This window comes from Anguilla rostrata, chromosome 1 (genome assembly GCF_018555375.3).
Source record: "Anguilla rostrata isolate EN2019 chromosome 1, ASM1855537v3, whole genome shotgun sequence".
NCBI classification, from domain to species: domain Eukaryota; kingdom Metazoa; phylum Chordata; class Actinopteri; order Anguilliformes; family Anguillidae; genus Anguilla; species Anguilla rostrata.
The window spans coordinates 22751213-22770035 of NC_057933.1; the positions used below are offsets into that span (position 1 = coordinate 22751213).

General features: G+C 42.1%; 2 protein-coding genes across 7 annotated transcripts in view; both read left to right on the forward strand.

Annotated features, from left to right (window-relative positions):
* The first annotated feature begins 144 nt into the window (after positions 1-144).
* On the forward strand, positions 145-8865 carry srp54 (signal recognition particle 54). 3 transcript variants are annotated; one of them, XM_064330267.1, is made up of 17 exons: positions 145-272; positions 675-842; positions 981-1078; positions 1509-1600; positions 1965-2049; positions 2916-3020; positions 3459-3525; positions 3625-3682; positions 3845-3995; positions 4146-4294; positions 4641-4741; positions 5370-5456; positions 5812-5885; positions 6566-6674; positions 7174-7344; positions 8095-8190; positions 8388-8865. In XM_064330267.1, the coding sequence occupies exons 3-17, from the start codon at positions 1001-1003 to the stop codon at positions 8477-8479; spliced, it is 1515 nt and encodes a 504-aa protein (XP_064186337.1). In that variant the 5' UTR covers positions 145-272; positions 675-842; positions 981-1000; the 3' UTR covers positions 8480-8865. The 3 variants fall into 3 exon arrangements, with proteins under 3 accessions (XP_064186337.1, XP_064186357.1, XP_064186348.1); XM_064330287.1 differs by having other exon boundaries at positions 675-826; XM_064330278.1 differs by lacking the exon at positions 145-272 and adding an exon at positions 331-349.
* Positions 8866-9310: 445 nt separating this feature from the next.
* The window catches only part of sec23a (Sec23 homolog A, coat complex II component), a 32389-nt gene continuing 22876 nt past the window's right edge, over positions 9311-18823 (forward strand). Inside the window, exons 1-11 of one of the 4 annotated variants that reach the window (XM_064330228.1) lie at positions 9311-9469; positions 11414-11656; positions 12577-12634; positions 12727-12813; positions 13767-14003; positions 15128-15207; positions 16019-16163; positions 16352-16510; positions 17231-17346; positions 18245-18368; positions 18679-18759. In XM_064330228.1, the coding sequence (XP_064186298.1) occupies positions 11436-11656; positions 12577-12634; positions 12727-12813; positions 13767-14003; positions 15128-15207; positions 16019-16163; positions 16352-16510; positions 17231-17346; positions 18245-18368; positions 18679-18759 (1308 nt within the window). In that variant the 5' untranslated portion in view covers positions 9311-9469; positions 11414-11435. The other 3 variants (XM_064330239.1, XM_064330254.1, XM_064330246.1) reach the window with 3 other exon arrangements.

Below are 18823 nucleotides of genomic sequence, written 5' to 3' on the forward strand. Positions count from 1 at the left end.
GCAAACGCAAATAATTTTAACTCGATAAAACTATGTGAAATGGATTCCTCATATTCTCAGGATCAAACACAGAAACACAAGAAGGCTAAAACAAATCTGCCTTTAAATGAGAAATGGATGGCGAAGGACGGGGCGGAGTGACAAGCATTACTCCGCCGGAAGTACAAAGTAGTTGGTTCCTGGGACATTTCTAGGTTTTGGTGACGTTCACTAATGTGATATTTTGAAGAGGCTAGCGAAAGTCTGAAGTATTGCTAACAAGCTCCTTGAAGGTACGGGACGCGCGAGTATTTTTTCGATTTGTTTACTTCCTAACCGGACAGAGACATTCCGTGGATGTATGCTTATGGTGATGCATTAATGTCGCACATATTTACAGAAGATCAGTCTTAAGTTGTGATTGGGCCTGGGGCTAGCTAGCTGGATCTTTAGCCTACGAACGATGTCAACATCTGTTTGGTTAGCCAGCGAACAGTTTTCTGACCTAGTTAACGTTAGGTAGCCTACTCCGTGTTATAGCAATCACAATCCGGCCAAATTGTCCGTCGTCTTAATTCAATTTGTTAGCCTGGTAGTTGGCTAGATATTCAATTGTTTAGAAACGGTAGGCTATATTCTTGGTTAATTGGCTGCATACATCTGCGGAATTTGACGTACTGTATTTTTCGTTGTAGCTAACCACGGGACGGGGGACGCCACCAGTGTGCAGGCGACGCGCGTTGATACTCCGTGTTTCTTTTCATCTCATTGTCTGTATGGACTGAGGTCAGAGATTATCCTTGCAGTCGTTGCCACAAAGGCCACACGGTCCCAAGTTGATTGACTGGTACGTGAAATTACAGGTAAAAGCCTTCGCTTATGTAAGAATTGAAGTGAATTGAAGAAGTTTGCTGACATTACTGAGCTAGACTGGCTAGCTAAGTTACATCATCATTAACTAGGTAATTTTGACTGATGACGTATGCGTGTTTTTCTTTCAGGTGTTGAAGAGGAAGTCAAGATGGTTTTAGCCGACTTGGGAAGAAAAATAACCTCGGCGTTGCGATCGCTGAGCAACGCCACCATCATCAATGAAGAGGTAACAGCCTGTGATGTTATTGCTTTCTAAATCGAGTTACTCTTAGTGCAGCGAAATATTTCGATAGCAATCAGCCCCTGCAATTTATTATTATAATTTTTTTAAGTAAGCTTCCTGGCTGGCGAACATGATTGCTCATCTGTTGTCAAGTGTGGAGATATTTTTCCACTAAAATGGATCGTTTCAATTTAGGGCTTTCATTGATATATTGAAAGACTGACACAAGAATGCATCAAATTACTCATATAGCTGGCTTTAGGGATGTGTGTCATAAAATAAAACAAGAAATTGTGATATTGGCAGCATGTTATGATTAAGATCTATGAGAAACACTGAAATTGAGAATTTTCGAGTTCTGTTTGTGGAGGCAGATCACAACCTTGACATTGCTCTCTGATTTAAGGTCATAGTTTCTGCATTTATTTTCTAGGTTTTAAATGCTATGCTGAAGGAGGTGTGTGCTGCTTTGCTGGAAGCTGATGTGAACATCAAACTGGTGAAGCAGCTCCGAGAAAATGTCAAGTATGTGCATGATAAATGTGCCTTTTCCCATGTAATGTGTTGCATGAGAGGTCCAATAGGTTGTTGCCAATACAGTACAATTTAGTGATGGCTAACCGCTTCATGGCAAACCAAATGCATGGGTGTTCCTTTATGTTTTTATATTGTGAAAAAGCAACACTTGTTGGGGATTTCTCCTAAAGAAGTCTATGTTGTAGGAAACGTTTAAGAAAAGGCGGGATGTATTATAGTGGCTGGTATTGATGGGACCCTGAGACCAGGGAACCCTAAGGATGAAGGTGCGGCCCTGAAGTAGTCAGTGGCGCATCTGCGGTGCCTCTAAAATAAAACATTGGGTCCTGATCGAGGTTTGCTCTCTTCACAGGGCAGCCATTGACCTGGAAGAGATGGCCTCTGGCCTGAATAAGAGGAGAATGATCCAGCACGCTGTCTTCAAGGAGCTGGTCAAGGTTTGTGCAGTGGCGATTTTCACTCTTGGGAGACCTAGGTTTTCCCTAAAGAGCTGTCAATTTTTTTAAATGAAAATATTAGCATTTTGTCATGCTGTTTGCATTTAACTCGTCTAAATGGATTTGAGTGTACATAGCATTTTTAGAAATTGATTCCAGAGAATATTTGGGTGTGTACTCTATGGACACAATAATCCAGGTATTTAGGACCCACAAAACAGATTTATGGTCAGTTTACATGGTTCTGTCTAACAATACTATCCTTGTTGTTTTCCCAAAAAATATTTATAGGGTACTTGGTCATAATTCTAAGACAAATGTATTTTTATTACAAATTATTTGTCTGCATTGATAATTTGATCCACATGTTCTGGTTGTTGAATCTGATTTTGTGGAACTGTGTGGAGGCTTGTATTGAAATGATTTATTTTCTAAATTAAGTTTATCCTATCAATGAGAAACTATTAATTTTTATGTTGTTTAATGTTGTCAATTATTAATAAAAGTCAAAATGTAATATACAGAACCACCTATTATGATACCATATATTAAGTTTTGTTTTTAAAGTTGTGTACCTAACACACAGTTGCTCTGATCTGGAAAGAAACTGTCCCGTTTGTGAATTTCTCAGACTTGTTATGAAATACCTGTATATGATGCTCAGAAGCACACTATAATTGGGAAGATATCACACATCCCTTGCTACCCAAGATATTGAGTTCAGGTAGCGTAACTGTTATGTGGACTGTGTTTTCATGTAAAGTAGTCTACTGAAGATCCTGTTATTGAACCACATGCAGGTGCAAGCAGTAGCTCCAGGGGTGGCAGTGGGGTGATTATTGAGCTTTTGTGTTTGCCTCTCTCAGCTGGTAGATCCAGGAGTCAAGGCTTGGACGCCCACCAAAGGAAAGAATAACGTCATCATGTTTGTGGGGCTTCAAGGCAGTGGGAAAACCACAACCTGTTCAAAGGTAAGCTGATTCAGGTCTGCAACCCACAGACAAGAACTATGGAGACCTTTGGGACTTGCAGCATAAATAAATTCTGAATTCACAATTCATTACAATCTGATTATGATGGTTCTTCAGATGTTGATACTGATAAGGTACTGGGTAGGGTGTATTTTAATTATTTGGTGTGGGGGGTCGGGGCACTTTGTTTACAAGAATAATTTGAATCAAATTTGAATAAGTGAAAATTATTATTTCTTGCTTCTGTGTAAGAGTATGACTTTCAAACTGTGGTGCAGTAACAAGTGGTGGCTGACACGTGCTGTGTACCTTGTCTGAGGTGTACGGTGACCATTCTTGTCCGAATTGGGGTGAAAAATGGAGGGGAAGCATATTTATATAAAAATAGATTAACAATTAAATTGTGTGGTAACATTTCTCTCTCCCTGATTTCTATAGCTGGCATACTACTACCAAAGAAAAGGCTGGAAGACATGTTTAATATGTGCAGACACATTCAGAGCTGGTAATGCTGTCCTTTAACAAAATAAATTCATACTCTTAATTCATATTTTCCTTTTTAAAGCACAATGTGGTTGTAGCCAACTCTTGTTTTGTTTTTAAGGTGCCTTTGATCAGCTGAAGCAAAATGCTACAAAAGCCAGAATTCCCTTCTATGGGAGGTAGGTTATTCAATTAAGCAATGTTGTGTGCTCTGCAATCCATTTTAGAGTGTTATGCCCCTGTTTCTACCTTGGGACATTTGTGTTCGATGACTGAAATCAATTGATAAAGAAAATCCTTTCACATTATATTTATTAATTTCCTTATTATAATTTCCACAGCTACACAGAGATGGACCCTGTCATCATAGCTGCAGAAGGTGTCGAAAAATTCAAAAACGAAAACTTTGAAATAATCATTGTTGACACCAGCGGTCGACACAAACAGGAGGACTCCCTCTTTGAGGAGATGCTCCAGGTTTCAAATGCTGTGGTAAGTGCAACGTTGTGTGTGGGGGAAAACCCGTTGTACTTAGTCACACTGTATACCTTGTTTCGAGTTCAAGGCCTTGAACAAAATAACCAGTTACATCTAGATCAGGAAGCGTAACATGTGTCTGATAGTTTGTTTTATTGTTTGAAGCAACCAGACAACATTGTGTACGTAATGGACGCCTCCATTGGTCAAGCTTGCGAATCCCAGGCCAAAGCTTTCAAAGACAAGGTGGACGTGGCGTCTGTGATCATCACAAAGTTGGACGGTCATGCCAAGGGTGGCGGTGCCCTTAGTGCGTAAGTACACACATTCAGATGCTACAGAGTATTGGAATGGGAATCTTCTATTTTTGTGCTGTCTATTTTGGAATGGTGAGTGCGACTATTGGTTTTAAAAAATGACTTGATTGGAAGAAGATTGGAAGTTTGTTGTTCCATTTGCATGTTGGATACCAGTAATAGGACATGACAGATGGCATTGTTGCCTTTTATTAGTAGTCATATAATGTCTTGGTTAAAATTTCTCTCAGGACTTTTATTTCAAATATTTATTTTGCACTGTTGAGCCTTAAACATGCTTGTTATTCCAGCTTGAGATTTGAATCTTTGAAATTGTAACCTAAAATATCCCCTTTTTGTGCAGAGTTGCTGCCACCAAGAGTCCCATCATATTCATTGGTACTGGAGAACACATTGATGACTTTGAGCCCTTCAAGACACAGCCCTTCATTAGCAAGCTGCTGGGTGAGTAGTCTTGGTCCAACTTTACATCCATAGTCCTTAAGGCTAGTAATACATTAAGCCAGCTCCTGGAGGCTAAATGGACTGCCTGTTCATAAGGGGCTATGATCATTTTAGTGTCCTCCTGGGTTAACACATTGCTGCCTGCGTCATTTCAAGGGGTTCTCGTTTGGAGTCTGCTCGAGAATACAATTAACACGCTGGAATTCATGGTTTTTTATTTTTTTAATTGGCGCACAGTGTTCTCATTTTTAAGGAAGGAAAAGACATTTGTATCGACTGTTCATTTTGTGGAGCCAAGCACTGCCCACATTTTATGATGACTTCAGATATCTTGTATTGTATTGTATAACAAAAGGTTTCTCCATCAGTTCCAGCTCCTCGTCCTCATCATCCATCAGAATTTCTTTTCTATAAAACTTGAGATTTTAAATAAATTCATAACACATTCTAGCACTTTAAAAAAAAAAAAAAAATGATGGGGTATCAATGGGAGTACCCGTTCTACCGTAGAATGGGTGCACCTTTTGACACAAGTGTCTGGATGTTGGAGTTTGTTCTTTATTTTGTGAAGAACACTGTGTGTAGAAAATTAGATTCACTTGTTTTTTTTTGTTTTTCTTTTTGTTAGGCATGGGAGACATTGAAGGTTTGATTGACAAGGTGAACGAGCTCAAACTGGATGACAACGAAGAGCTGATTGACAAGCTAAAACATGGTGAGGACAGCCTTTAATTACTTAACAAATCTTACCAAAAATAAAAACATTGTGCTGAAGAGAATTCGGCTGACAAGAGAACAGCGGGTCTGGCAACAGACCAGTATTAGACTCTGCTTGTGGTTTTCCTGTGAAATGCCAAACCTGGCTGTCGGCAGTGCTAATGATCAGCTGAACGGGAAGTGTGAGCTGACGTTTTTTTGTTTGCGGTGCTCAACAGTGTCATGGTGGCACTGAGAACTCCCAAAAAACAAGTTGCAATGACCTGCTGACTCAATACTCCCACCAGTAAATTGACTGCCTTGTTTTTTCTTTGCCTTCAACTGTACTCTCTTCACTCCCTTCACCATCCCAGGCCAGTTCACCCTGAGAGACATGTATGAACAGTTCCAGAACATCATGAAGATGGGCCCTTTCAGCCAGATAATGGTAAGGACGAGCCCAATAGGCTAGTAAAAGTGGCACTACGCTGAGCACATGACTGTATGACCCTAACTAAAGTCTTAGCAGACTAGTCACACCAAGTAATTTAGCCAAGTTTCATCCGTTCATAACATTGTGAGGTGCTAATCTGCTCACACTGCTGGTGATAATCTGATAATACAAATTCCATATAGGCCTGAGCTGTGTGAATGTGTACACACCCACACAGTGCAACCCACGCATAAGAAAAGGATTTGTTCCTGGAGGTTTTATTCTTACAAGCGAGATATTCATAGGAGTCCATTCAAACAATGGGATGAGTACTTTCCTTTAAAGGAAAATGTCTTCATAGATTACAGAAAGAAAACATTGGTGAACAAAGCCATGCTTGTCTTTAACGACAGATTTGAAAAACTGTATTAGTAGGGCTGCACAGTGGAGCACTATTGCATTTGTAAGGAATGCAAACCTCTAGCACACAAACCAGAATGTGATGCTGCATCTAAAGTTGGGCTAAATAGATACATTGCAGCACAGTCCACATGACTGAAAGGTAAAAATGCACACATTTCTTCTTCAGTTGTGGGTGGTCATGCTGTGGATGGTCCGACAGGGTTTGAAATGTGTGCCTGAGCCTTAAACGATGAATCTCACTGGGTGACTCCTCTTCCTCCTGCTGTCTTAAGGGGATGATCCCAGGCTTTGGGACAGACTTCATGAGCAAAGGAAATGAGCAGGAGTCCATGGCAAGGCTTAAGAAGCTCATGACCATCATGGACAGCATGAACGACCAAGGTACAGCCCTGAACCATTGTTTGCCTCAGCTGGCAAAGGGAGTCATATTCTTAAGTGACTCCCTGAGGTTAGTTGTTTTTTGGTAGTTGAACATTACCAATCAGCATTTACTGTACGACTTGGCATCCAGTTGGACCTTGCAGTTTTTTGTAATTATTGTAGTAAGAATAGGAAGTATTCTTAGTAAGAATAAGCTCTTGGGTCATTGTCAAAGTACTACAATTTAAGTCTGGGGAATGTGTTTGGTTGTATGTACTGGACATGCCCCTTTTCACCAGTTTAAGATTTATGCTTGGACCTAATATATTCTGTCCTTATTAGAACAACCAGGACCATGATGATGGTAATGATGATGATAATCATCAGTGTCATTATTATTATATTTTAGAAATGTGAATAATCCCAGGTGTTTCATTTTAGATTTATGTAAAAAAAATTTATAGTTTGCTTTAAGTTTGACATACTTTTTTTTTTTCTTTCTTTCTTCCCACCCCCAAAGAACTGGACAACAAAGATGGCGCTAAGCTTTTTAGCAAACAACCCAACAGAATCCAGAGAGTGGCCCGAGGGTCGGGGGTCGCGACCAGGGATGTACAAGAGCTGCTGACTCAGTACACCAAATTCGCCCAGATGGTGAAGAAGATGGGCGGCATCAAGGGCCTGTTCAAAGGTAATTTTAAAAATAGTAATTAAAAAACAGTGGGGGGAAAAGGGCATAGATATAGAATACAAAGTAACACTGCAGTAATCATGAATCAAGATGAGAGTGCTATGATATATAAGCGTAAGCAAAGTTATACGTGGTTGTATATAGTATGTGTGGAGCCTTAAAGGTTTGCGATAGAAATCATTACCTTCTCTTCGCTTAATGAGCCATGGAAGCAGCATAAGCCTTATGGTCACACTGACATTTCCAGCTCTATTAATGGTTTGGGTGCCATGCTTGGCTCTACTGGCATTTAGCACAGTCTTATCCAGAGAGCCTTACAGTGCAAACAGGCTTTCAAATATCGGGGATCAAAGTGCAATAATTCCCTAGGGGGGAAAGTGTGGTCCCACAGAGACTGGTACATGTTTGTACTGGAATGACTGTGACTTCACCCTGGCTGCAAAGTGTGATAGCTTTCTTGGTAAGAACTAAGAAAAGAATAGAAAGCATTTCCTTGTTTGTGTATTTCCTTATTTTTGCATATTTGAGAAGATGCTTTAAACATTCATTTTTTATATTCCTTGTTATGTGGAATTCCTAATGTTTACATGCAGTTGGACTATCAGCCAGTAACCATACAGGGAAGAACTCCATATTCTGAGAAGTTTCATTCCAAGAACTTGCATAATTTTTGCTCAAGTATTTTAATTTCCCCCACCCCCAATCTGCTAAGTAGGCATTTTTTAATGTGCAAATATTTACCATTTGCAGGTGGAGACATGTCCAAGAACGTCAACCCCTCTCAGATGGCGAAGCTGAATCAGCAGATGGCTAAGATGATGGATCCAAGGGTTCTTCACCATATGGGTAGGTTGGACACACAGCCTCACAACCAACTATAGTTGTCTACAAGTGTCACAAAGCTCTTACCCAGTGTCATTTTTCATCAGAAGCATGATGGTTCAGGTTGGGTTGGCTGATCCCTGGGTCCGTGCTTGAGACACACAATCCTAGAACGGTTGTGATATGAATGCAGGTGACACAGCTGAGTTTCTCTTTTGCAGGTGGCATGGCTGGACTCCAGTCTATGATGAGGCAGTTCCAACAAGGGGCGGCCGGCAACATGAAGGGAATGATGGGATTCAATAACATGTGAACATCTGAGCCTTAACAAAAACCCAATTTATTTAAACCATTTTATTTTAGCAGCCAGGAGAGGGATACAAAATCCAAAATTATTATTTTGTTTCTATTATATAATTTCCTTCCCCTTTTCTTTGTGATTAAAAAAAGAATGTGCAAACTAACGCGTTAGGAGATAAACTCTAGTGATTTTACAGAAACTTGTGGAGGCAGTGAGATTCGGGATCCGGTAATGGAGGATCGTGTTTAATGTTTTCGACTTTGAGCGTTGCAATTAAGACTGGATCAAATTGAAAGGGCGAGAGGGAGTAGTGCGAAGTACATCTAATGAGAATTTAGTTTCTGGCAGTATTTTGTCATGAAATGTTATATAATAAAATTTGTATGGCAACGTTTTAACTGCTGTCATGTTTCTTTGTTCTTTGTGATTTCATGATTTATAATATTGAGTAATACCTGTTCTTCAGTGGTCTCCCCAAACACCTGCACCACAATGTCAGTTTCTGAGAGCTTGTGGGTTGTGTTGTGATGCTGGGGAATTTGGGTAAACTAATTTCCCATGTGCCATGCCCATTTTCCATGTTTTACTTAAACTTAAGGTGGTTTATTTGAATTGGACCATGGAGCGGTCGCCTTAGGCACAGTGTAAAAATGCCATATATTCAAACTATTTACTTGAAGCAGCTATCTCGGGTGTGTCCACAATACCTCACGGTGTTCCCTGTAATTGTATTTGCTAAATGTGCTCAGATATACTTGGAAAATTGTTAAATTGAGTGGGCTTTTCGACAGTGGATGGTTTCCTTTCGATCTGCGTGGCAATTTGCAAAGGAAAATTGATTTGTTTTCAGAAGTGGGCCAGGCTTGAGACAGCACGGCACCGCCTCTTGACGTGGCAATGCTCCGCGCAGCCATATTTGCTACGTCGTCACAGAATCCTGTCAACTGAGGGCCGCCGGTGTGGTAAACTGGGAGAGGTGTTGAGCAAGTCTTTGGTACACAGGTAAGTCAAATATTAACATAATGTCACTCGGCAAAGATAAACAATTATGATGCATCATGCTTTAGACAAAGGGAGGAATTCGGCAACAGACCTGAATGATTTGTTTTGGACCGCTACTGGGACAAGCCGCTAGCCGAGAAAAGCTTTTATCAATCTGTAGGTAGGCTAACGTTATTACTTGCGCCCCAAACTTAAGACCTAATGAATGAGAATATTTAGTTACATATTTTATTTTTAAAAATTTAATTTACAATTCATTTTCACAACGGTCAGTGAAGCCAAAATCGGTCTGATAATATCCTAAATCACTCACCGGCTAGCTTGCTAGCGAAGTAATGTGAAACGTTAGCTAGTCTAGCTAGCTAGCGAAATAACTGAAATTCCTTAAGACTCGAGCTTGTCTAACCGCTAACATGTTAGGTAGCTAAAATACCTCTAGCTAAGGATGTGTTAGTGTGTGCGTATCTGGTCGTATTGAATGCAGAAATTGTGTATACAGTTAACTAAGGCGACCGCTATTCATCTCTGTGGGCTGTTTTTAGATTGCCTTATTGTCTCGGCTAGATTTCTAGTTGGTTTAGCTAGCTGTGTTTTAAGCTAACGTATCTAGCTAATTGATCACCAGTGTTTTCCTACGTCTTAAAATATTAATTTACTCGTTAGCTAACAAGCTTGTTAAAATCGGTTGCGTTTTTGGAAGATGGTGTAAAGCTTGCTAGTTTAGTATTCACAACAGGGGAAACAGTCATCCAGTTGGCCAAGTTTGTTTGAAATTAAGTTTAGGTTAGCTAACGTTAGCTTGTAATTTAAGTTTAAACGGCACACATCATATATATAGTTTCAGTTGTCGCTAGCTGTAATCCATTAGACTAGTATTGTTGGTATAGTACGTTACTTGTTTATTATGACTCCTATTTTGTCGAGTTTGCTCAACAAAATAACGATACATTTTCTGACTTGCTCGCTATGAATGCATCGTCAAGTCTGTTAAATGATTAACTAATATTCAGGGAGCAAACAAGGTTACGCTAACGGACTAGGTAACTTGGCTGACTAGTTTCGGATAGCCTAAAATGATCTGGTTAGCGTTAACATCTAGCTAGCTAGTACTAGCTAATGACCTAACTTGGGCAACATCAAGGAGACTGATGGATGTAACTAGTGATCACAAATGAACTTTATGGTGAGTTGAGATGTGTGATGGTGAACGTTATTCATTCTTTGGTTGATGCTTAATTAGAAAGTCACTAGACTATCCAATATTGTGTCATTGGCCTTCAGTTCACCATAAAATTCCATATTGTTAGATTTATGTATTTGTGATCAATTAAGTATGAGAAGCTCTTGTCTTTACTTGCAATAACCTTGTGGTCCACGGAGGTGGTCATCTGTCAGATTAGGGGAAGTGAGCCGCTAGCGCTACCCTACTTTGATAAGTTTAACTTTCTGAAGTCACACAAGCTTAAAATAAACTTAACACTTTTGTCTAATATTTGTTCTTTAATTCTGGTTTGGTAAAGTATGTTTAAATGATCCACTAGTGGCTTTTGAATTCAGTATGTTGGCCTAACTGTCACATTTACTGTATTTCAGTGATTGATTGTTCTCCAAGGAGATGTTTATCCTCACTGCGCATCCAATGTTGGATTTATTGACTATTATAAGTGTGCAGTTAATCGTAAGATGCTCTGGACTTGGGCTCCTCTTCAAAGATTTGATATTACGCCTCTAGATACGCTATTCATATGACAAAGTCCAAAAGAGCACTCCAGTTGGATCATTATGACTGCTTAGGAAGGTAATTGTTCTGCTGTGATTGGTACCTACGTGGAAGACTTGGGGTTAAAGTAATGTTTTCGGGAGGAGTGATGATGAACCGCAGACCGGAAGGCAGGAGGTGGCACATTTGAGCGTGACACCTGTGCTGCCTCCTCCTTTTGGCAGACTTCAGTGCTCTTAGGTGGCAATGGCGACCTTCCAGGAGTTCATCCAGCAGAACGAGGACCGCGACGGCGTGCGCTTCAGCTGGAACGTGTGGCCCTCCAGCCGCCTGGAGGCCACCCGCATGGTGGTCCCGGTGGCGGCTCTCTTCACGCCTCTGAAGGAGAGGCCGGACCTGCCCCCCATACAGTACGAGCCGGTCCTCTGCAGCCGGGCCACCTGTCGCGCTGTGCTCAACCCGCTGTGGTAAGGCTTCCTATTGTCCCGGTGTGGGGTCACCCACAGTCCCATGCTAACTGTACACCGTGGCAGAGTGCTTAAGGAACTGTGCTTGTAAACCAAAGGTTTCAGTTTTGAGTCACAGCTGATGTAATGGGTGTGCAATATAAACGTATCCAGAGTTGCTTTGATACATATTCAGCTTCATGAATGATTGATAGTGATATGATGTTAACTGTCACTTTGGATAAGGGCATTGCTTTTGCAGTTTGAATGTGATGATAAAAATAATAAAAGATACTGTTATTTTACTATTATTATTGTTATCACTAGTATGTGACTTTTTATAACTTTTTCAGAAATTATTTAGGCCTTTGGTGGACAACAGACTACCATAAACATGGCATTCATATTACTTTAGTTTTAATACCAAATATTGTGGGTTAAAGTCAAGTTGGTTGTTTTTAGTGGGTATGGAATATGTGCAATGTCTGGTTGAAATGCGAAATCCTTCAATGCAAACTTAGCGGATTGGCATGAACTCAGTTTATATACCTGGTAGTATTATTGTTTGAACTGACTGAATTGACATTTCATTTTTTGACTGTAGCCTCAGATTTCAGGGAGAGTTCATTATTTAAAAAGACCCCTCCCCCTTCTCATATTTGGAAATTGCAGTTAAACTGTATCACTACAATGCCCCCCAAACCTGCTCACACTGCAGGTGAAGCATGTGCACCGAGTCAGTGACTCTAGCTCTAGTCCTGACTCACACTCGCTATATAGACAGCAGGGCTCAGCTGTGGCGAGCACCTTTACTGACTCTGCCACTTGGAAGTCCCTGAGAGTTCTTTCTTGTAGTTTTAATCTCAGACTGATGTGTGTAATATTTTTTGTATTGATTGATTGATTGATCCTGCCATCATTCCATTTTCTTTTTCTTACAGCCAAGTGGACTACAGAGCCAAGCTGTGGGCTTGTAATTTCTGTTATCAAAGAAACCAGGTAAACTAGAAATACAGTTGATACCACATTGATTTACTCAACATGCTGTTTTCCTGTATTGAATTTTTGCAATTTTTTTTTGTTCACTACAGTTCCCACCCACTTATGCCGGAATATCGGAGATGAACCAGCCTGCTGAGCTGCTTCCGCAGTTTTCTACAATTGAATATGTAGTCCAGGTAATGTATTAACGGAACTGTGCAAGTACATTAATGTTATCCATTATTTATGATCTTATAAAACTGCCTGGCTGGCAGATTTTGTTTTCAGATTCAGCATAATCCAGATAAACATACATTAACACATTCATATTTTGCTTACTGGGGGGTGTTATTAGTTATTGTGTATCTGGTGTTCTATTCACTACTTTGAAGAAATTACAAACTTGAGGAAACCCGTGAAATAAGTGTGACTTATCCTTAAGTTCTATATACGGGTATTTATACTTCCCCCTATGCAACATACATAACATTAGTGTCTGTAAGCACAAGGTGATGTCCGTATCCATGAAGACCAGTGGGTACACGAGTCCTGAGTACAGAAAAATGCTCAGTCCTTATGTGGTCATTTTATGCTGAGGGGTGCAGTATCGCAGTGGCACACAAGATGGCAGTAGGAGATTAGGCAGTCGTTGCTCTGACTTAGCATATTTCTGTGCTCTGTGTCAAGCAAGGACAGTCTATGGGGCAAAGGTCTGTTGGTGTACAGTTGTGTTATTCTACACTGGGGTGTGAGGTAATGTCAGTGATAATAGGTCCAGTTGGGAGCTTATTTCACTCATAGCCTTCCTCTTTTCTTTTATTTTTGTCTAATTGCTATTCTCCATCGGATGACGGGACATTAGGATTTGGACTTTAAATATTGCAGCTAAGTAGCAAGATGAATAAAGTTAATGTGCATGGCTGTCTGGTTACCAACTGCAACTGGATGAATGAGAACCAGCATAAATGCAGTAGTTCTGTATCATGCATTTAAAATAAAGCCAGGTACTCAATGTCACCAATGGGGCATGTCCTTGGTATGACATCACAAACACTGCAACTGTGGAATATACGCAGGGGAATATAAATCCCCTGCAGACATCCTCATCTCCCTCCGTGCGCTGACCCGCCCCACACGGCCTCTCCCGCAGAGGGGTCCCCAGATGCCCCTGATCTTCCTGTACGTGGTGGACACCTGCATGGAGGACGAGGACCTGCAGGCGCTGAAGGAGTCGCTGCAGATGTCCCTGAGCCTGCTGCCCCCCACCGCGCTGGTGGGCCTCATCACCTTCGGCCGCATGATCCAGGTCCACGAGCTGGGCTGCGAGGGCATCTCCAAGAGCTACGTCTTCCGCGGCACCAAGGACCTCAACGCCAAGCAGCTGCAGGTGGGTCCACCAGGGGGCGCCGGCGCGGCGGGCGAGGGGCGCGAGGGCCGTTCCCGGCACCTCCGCTTGCGCAATCCTCCGTTCCGTTGAGTTTTGAGAAATGGTTTTCTGCAAAACCTAATGTACAGTAAAGAATAAATGACACATTCAGATATTGATTTAACCTTTATTACAATAACATTATTGGGACTCAAACTATTTTTTCGCTGGGCTATGAATGGCCATTCTGTTGCTGAATAATTAGCCTCCTGATGGGTGACATTTATATGGCACTGGTTGCTTTTCTCCCTGAACTTTTCCTGCTGGTGCACCTGCAGCTACAATCCGAAGTGCTGGCAATATTTACCACATTAAAAGTGAGGTTTTAACCTTTGTAGCTGTTGCTTACTGTGATTTGTTCAGTAAATATAGATTATATGCTCATATTTCCAAGCAATGAAAAAAAACTAAAATGGCTGATATTGCAAGGAAAATGTCACGCTTGGCGCATATGCTCAATAAGATTTCTGATGTGCGTGAAAATTTGGCACGCTCAGTGCCGCTAACCAGAAAATCTTGCGAATGTAGCGAGAGGTGAAGTAAATAATTTATACTCTAAGGTTCATAAAAAATGTATCAACCCAATCTCATGCTGACACATCACTGCTAGAAAACCCCACCTGAGAATCAAGCCTGCAGTCTACTTCAGTTCAGTTCCTTAACCATGGCGTGACATTCCCTTCTGATGTTCTCACCCAGAATGCAGTGGGGCATGAGCGTAAATGGCAGTTATGTTGATTCAGACAACGGTGGTGGGCAGCAGTAAGGCCATCTGACTTGGCCGTGGAGCTGCATGTTCAAACTGACTGTAGTCTTAATGGAGTGAATTGATAATCTGGTGTAAATTGATGCCTGGTTCCTTCCAAGGTTTCTTCCCATCTGCCACAGGGAGTTTTTCCTTGCCACTGTTGCCTTAGGCTTGCTCCTGTGGGAGTTTAGGCCAGGGTTGTCTGTAAAGCGTATTGTGACAACTGCTGTAAAATACGCTATACAAATAAAATTAGATTGATTGATTTGATTGAGTGTAGATTAAAAGTGTCAGTGGGTAAGGTGTTCCCTCAAATGGCCGTGCTTCTCGTCTCCAGGAGATGCTGGGGTTGACCAAACCTGCTGCAGCCCAGGGGGGACGAGGGCCACAGGTGCCACAGGCCCCACCTTCCAACAGGTAAGTTACCTTCCTTTCCTTCACCTCCACCCAGCCTGTACTCCTCCTGTTCATTCCCTGATCAGGTGCTTTTAACCAGGCCAATCTACAGAGCGTTATAGATTTTTGTGTACAATGTATGGAGCAGGCAAGTAAGCAGGTTGGAGTAAATGAGAACATTGTTGTGAAAGACATGTGCATCCTAACAGTAGAATACAGTCAAAAGTACTGCACACATTTGCTAAGCTTGCTACACTTTTCACATCAGTACACATGACTGGTATTGTTCAAGATGAAAGTGCTAATATGGGTTTAATGATGGATGGCCTCAACATATAACTAGTAGCTGATTAGTTTAAGTGAAAATTTTATGAATTCAAATGGTTTCTTTGTCTATATTCTCTAGGATAGTGGTTCCCAAACTTGGTCCTGGGGGACCACTGTGTATGCTGGCTTTTGTTCCAACCATAATTGCAATCCTAGAATTTTTACAAGCTGTTCATTTTTCTTAGTAAAGTGCTTTTCATGTTTAGAGGGATTATTTACCCTCTTAGGCCACAGAAATAGTATGCCATGAAGAATAAAAGCTTATTGTGCTATGTTGCAAACAGTTGCATAAAAAGAGGCAACAGTTTTTAGCTGCTCAAATTAAAAGCCGAAGTGAATCTGTATTGGTCCCCCAGAACCGAGTTTGGACACAGCTCCCCAGAAAAGGCAACATGGAGGCCATTTATCCTCAGAAAACATGGTCATGACTGGGTGTAACTGTCAGTACTGTGTGGGCAGACAGCCGTGCTACAGGCTCATGCAGTCTCACTTTTGTGCTGGCCAGGTTCCTGCAGCCAGTCCAGAAGATCGACATGAACCTGACAGATCTCCTGGGGGAGCTGCAGCGGGACCCCTGGCCCGTCACCCAGGGCAAGAGACCCCTTCGCTCCCTGGGGGTGGCACTGTCCATCGCTGTGGGCTTGCTGGAGGTAACCACTCCCCCCCCCCCTCTATGACTCGCCTAGGCCTCATTTCCACTGACCTGAGGTCAGCTGTGCTTTCGTAGAGTCAGTAGCCAGAGGCATTTTCATTGACCTGAGGTCAGTTTTCTTAGCAGGTGGAAAAGGTGTAGCTTTATCAGTATATTGCAACCCTCTCCCCTTTCTCTTCCCCACAGTGTACCTTCCCCAACACGGGGGCACGCATAATGACCTTCATCGGAGGGCCGGCCACCCAGGGCCCTGGCATGGTGGTGGGGGACGAGCTGAAGGCTCCTATCCGCTCCTGGCATGACATTGAGAAGGACAATGCAAAGTTCATGAAGAAGGCCACTAAGGTAAGCCTGGAAATGCGCACAAATAAAGTACTGAGAATACCCTAGTAGTATATAAGCCTACAGAATGCGGAGCAGAAGAATTTTAGCAGACTAATTTTAGAGATGGTTGTAGAGAAGCCCTTAAGCAATTTTTAAACTTCCTGTTTAAAGCTAAATGGCTGCTGGTAATGCGAGTGGCAGTTTGTGTTTTGAATTGGGGGTAGGTATCTCCGTAAACGTTTACATGCGCTGAACCAGTATCGGCTGTTTAGGACCTCCCTCAAAAATATGTTGTGCACATTTTTCTTACAAATGAAGCAACACATACCACAAGTGGGGAAACCTGTTAGATGTTGTTAGAATATAGTTGTCTGGCCAGCATGACAAACTGTCAGTCATAAATTGTAGTTTTACTGGAGGAAATTTAGAATTTAGGAATCCTGTTGCTCTTGGTTTTGAGCAGTATAGTATATCATTGTGGGTATTGTGATATGTGCGTTGTGCAATGTTATGTGTCATCATTATGCAGTTACTTGAGCAACAAAGCACACTTACAATGGAATTGTGATCTAGTCGTAATAAATCTAGGTGATGTGGCTGTATCCTATTCTGGCTGTGTCTCCTGCATGAGGTATTAATTATACTGGGGCCAAAGTTCTGTACTGTATGAATGGGTAAATTGTGTCAAGTGTTAAAAGGCTGGAGATAAGGGCAGCTTCTAAAGCAGCCAATGCGTTTCAGCACTACGAAGCCCTCGCCAGCCGCGCCTCCACCAGCGGCCACATCATCGACATCTACGCCTGCGCCCTGGACCAGACCGGCCTGCTGGAGATGAAGTGCTGCGCCAATCACACCGGGTGAGGCTCCGCCCACCGACAGGGACCCTCTCGGGCCCGCCCCCAACTCGAGGAATGCATCTCGCAGGAATGCTGTTCTCGGGTTGCTGATGTGAACTGTCACAATTTAAGTTGTAGGGAGGTTTCGAAACGTCTGCATGTACGGAAAGCTACATTTTCACTGGTTGCTTGCAGACAGGTTTTAATAACTGTCAGTTATCAAACTCCATCATGACATTCCCCACTCCCCAATGGCTTCCTGTGCAAGTTATTGTGATGGAATCACATCACTATCAGTTTCTATCTGTTGTTATGGGCTCTGTTATATTTTACCATAATGGATTGTAGTTAAAATCTGTGGTACACTGGTTTGCGGAATTGTATCAGGGGAGAAGGCATTGAGCCCTGTAATTGCAGTCATCCGTCTTTGCTTTAAGCTGACGTGCAGTCTGTGACTATATAAGGGCCGCAGTTTATGGCCTTGCCCTACTGGACGCAACCCAAGGTGAACACAGCCAGAACGCCAGGATCGATGATGTACGATGGCCGGGGGCTTTATCTTTGATTAGTTTCGGTAAGGGTATTTCGGGCCAAGTGTGCATTGTACTGCCGTGTTTTTGAGAGAGCCATCTTTGTTGGCAAAAGAAGACATCTTTCCTTCAAAAGCGCCCCGTGGCCTTTGCGTTATGTACCAGACATTTGATTAAAGCAGTGCCAAGACTCATTCACTGACTGTTTACTGGACCCTCCTGGCCTCCATGGGGTTCAGCAAACAGTCATTGAGAAATGATCGCCGGCTCTTTGTCTGTTTGCTCATCCGTATGATTGCAAGGCTAAAAGTGAGTCATTTGAAAGTCCATTTATGTGTGGGAGGGCCTGAGACTGCTGCTTATGGGAAACTTTTTACCTGTTCTCCCAGAGGTTACATGGTCATGGCGGACTCCTTCAACACCTCCCTCTTCAAGCAGACCTTCCAGAGGGTCTTCACCAAGGACGTGCAGGGGTCGTTTAAGATGGCCTTCGCAGGCACACTTGAGATCAAGGTATCCCTCGTGGCCTAATGCCTGCTTTGTTTCTTAGAGTCCTGTAGCGCTTTGTTTACTCTTCCATATTGCATATTGGTAACTTGGTTAAGACATGTTCTGCCTTAATATTTGCAATTCACAGTAATTGAAACCTGTAGTCCATTTGGTTGCTGTCCCAGTCCCCGCATATTATTGTTGCATAGGTGATAAATATATCAACAGAACTTTTCATAGGTTTGCCAACTCTTGTGTGATTTTAAAAATGTGCCAATATGTATAGAGCAAATAGTGCCTGTTCCTAAAAACCTCTTTTTCCTCCCCCATTTAGACATCCAGAGAAATCAAGATCTCGGGTGCCATCGGCCCCTGTGTCTCGCTCAACGCTAAGGGGCCCTGTGTGTCAGAAAATGTAAGTGTGGTTAAGTGACAAGCGGTCTGTAGCAGCCAAAGGGAGTGATTGACTCTTTAATTAC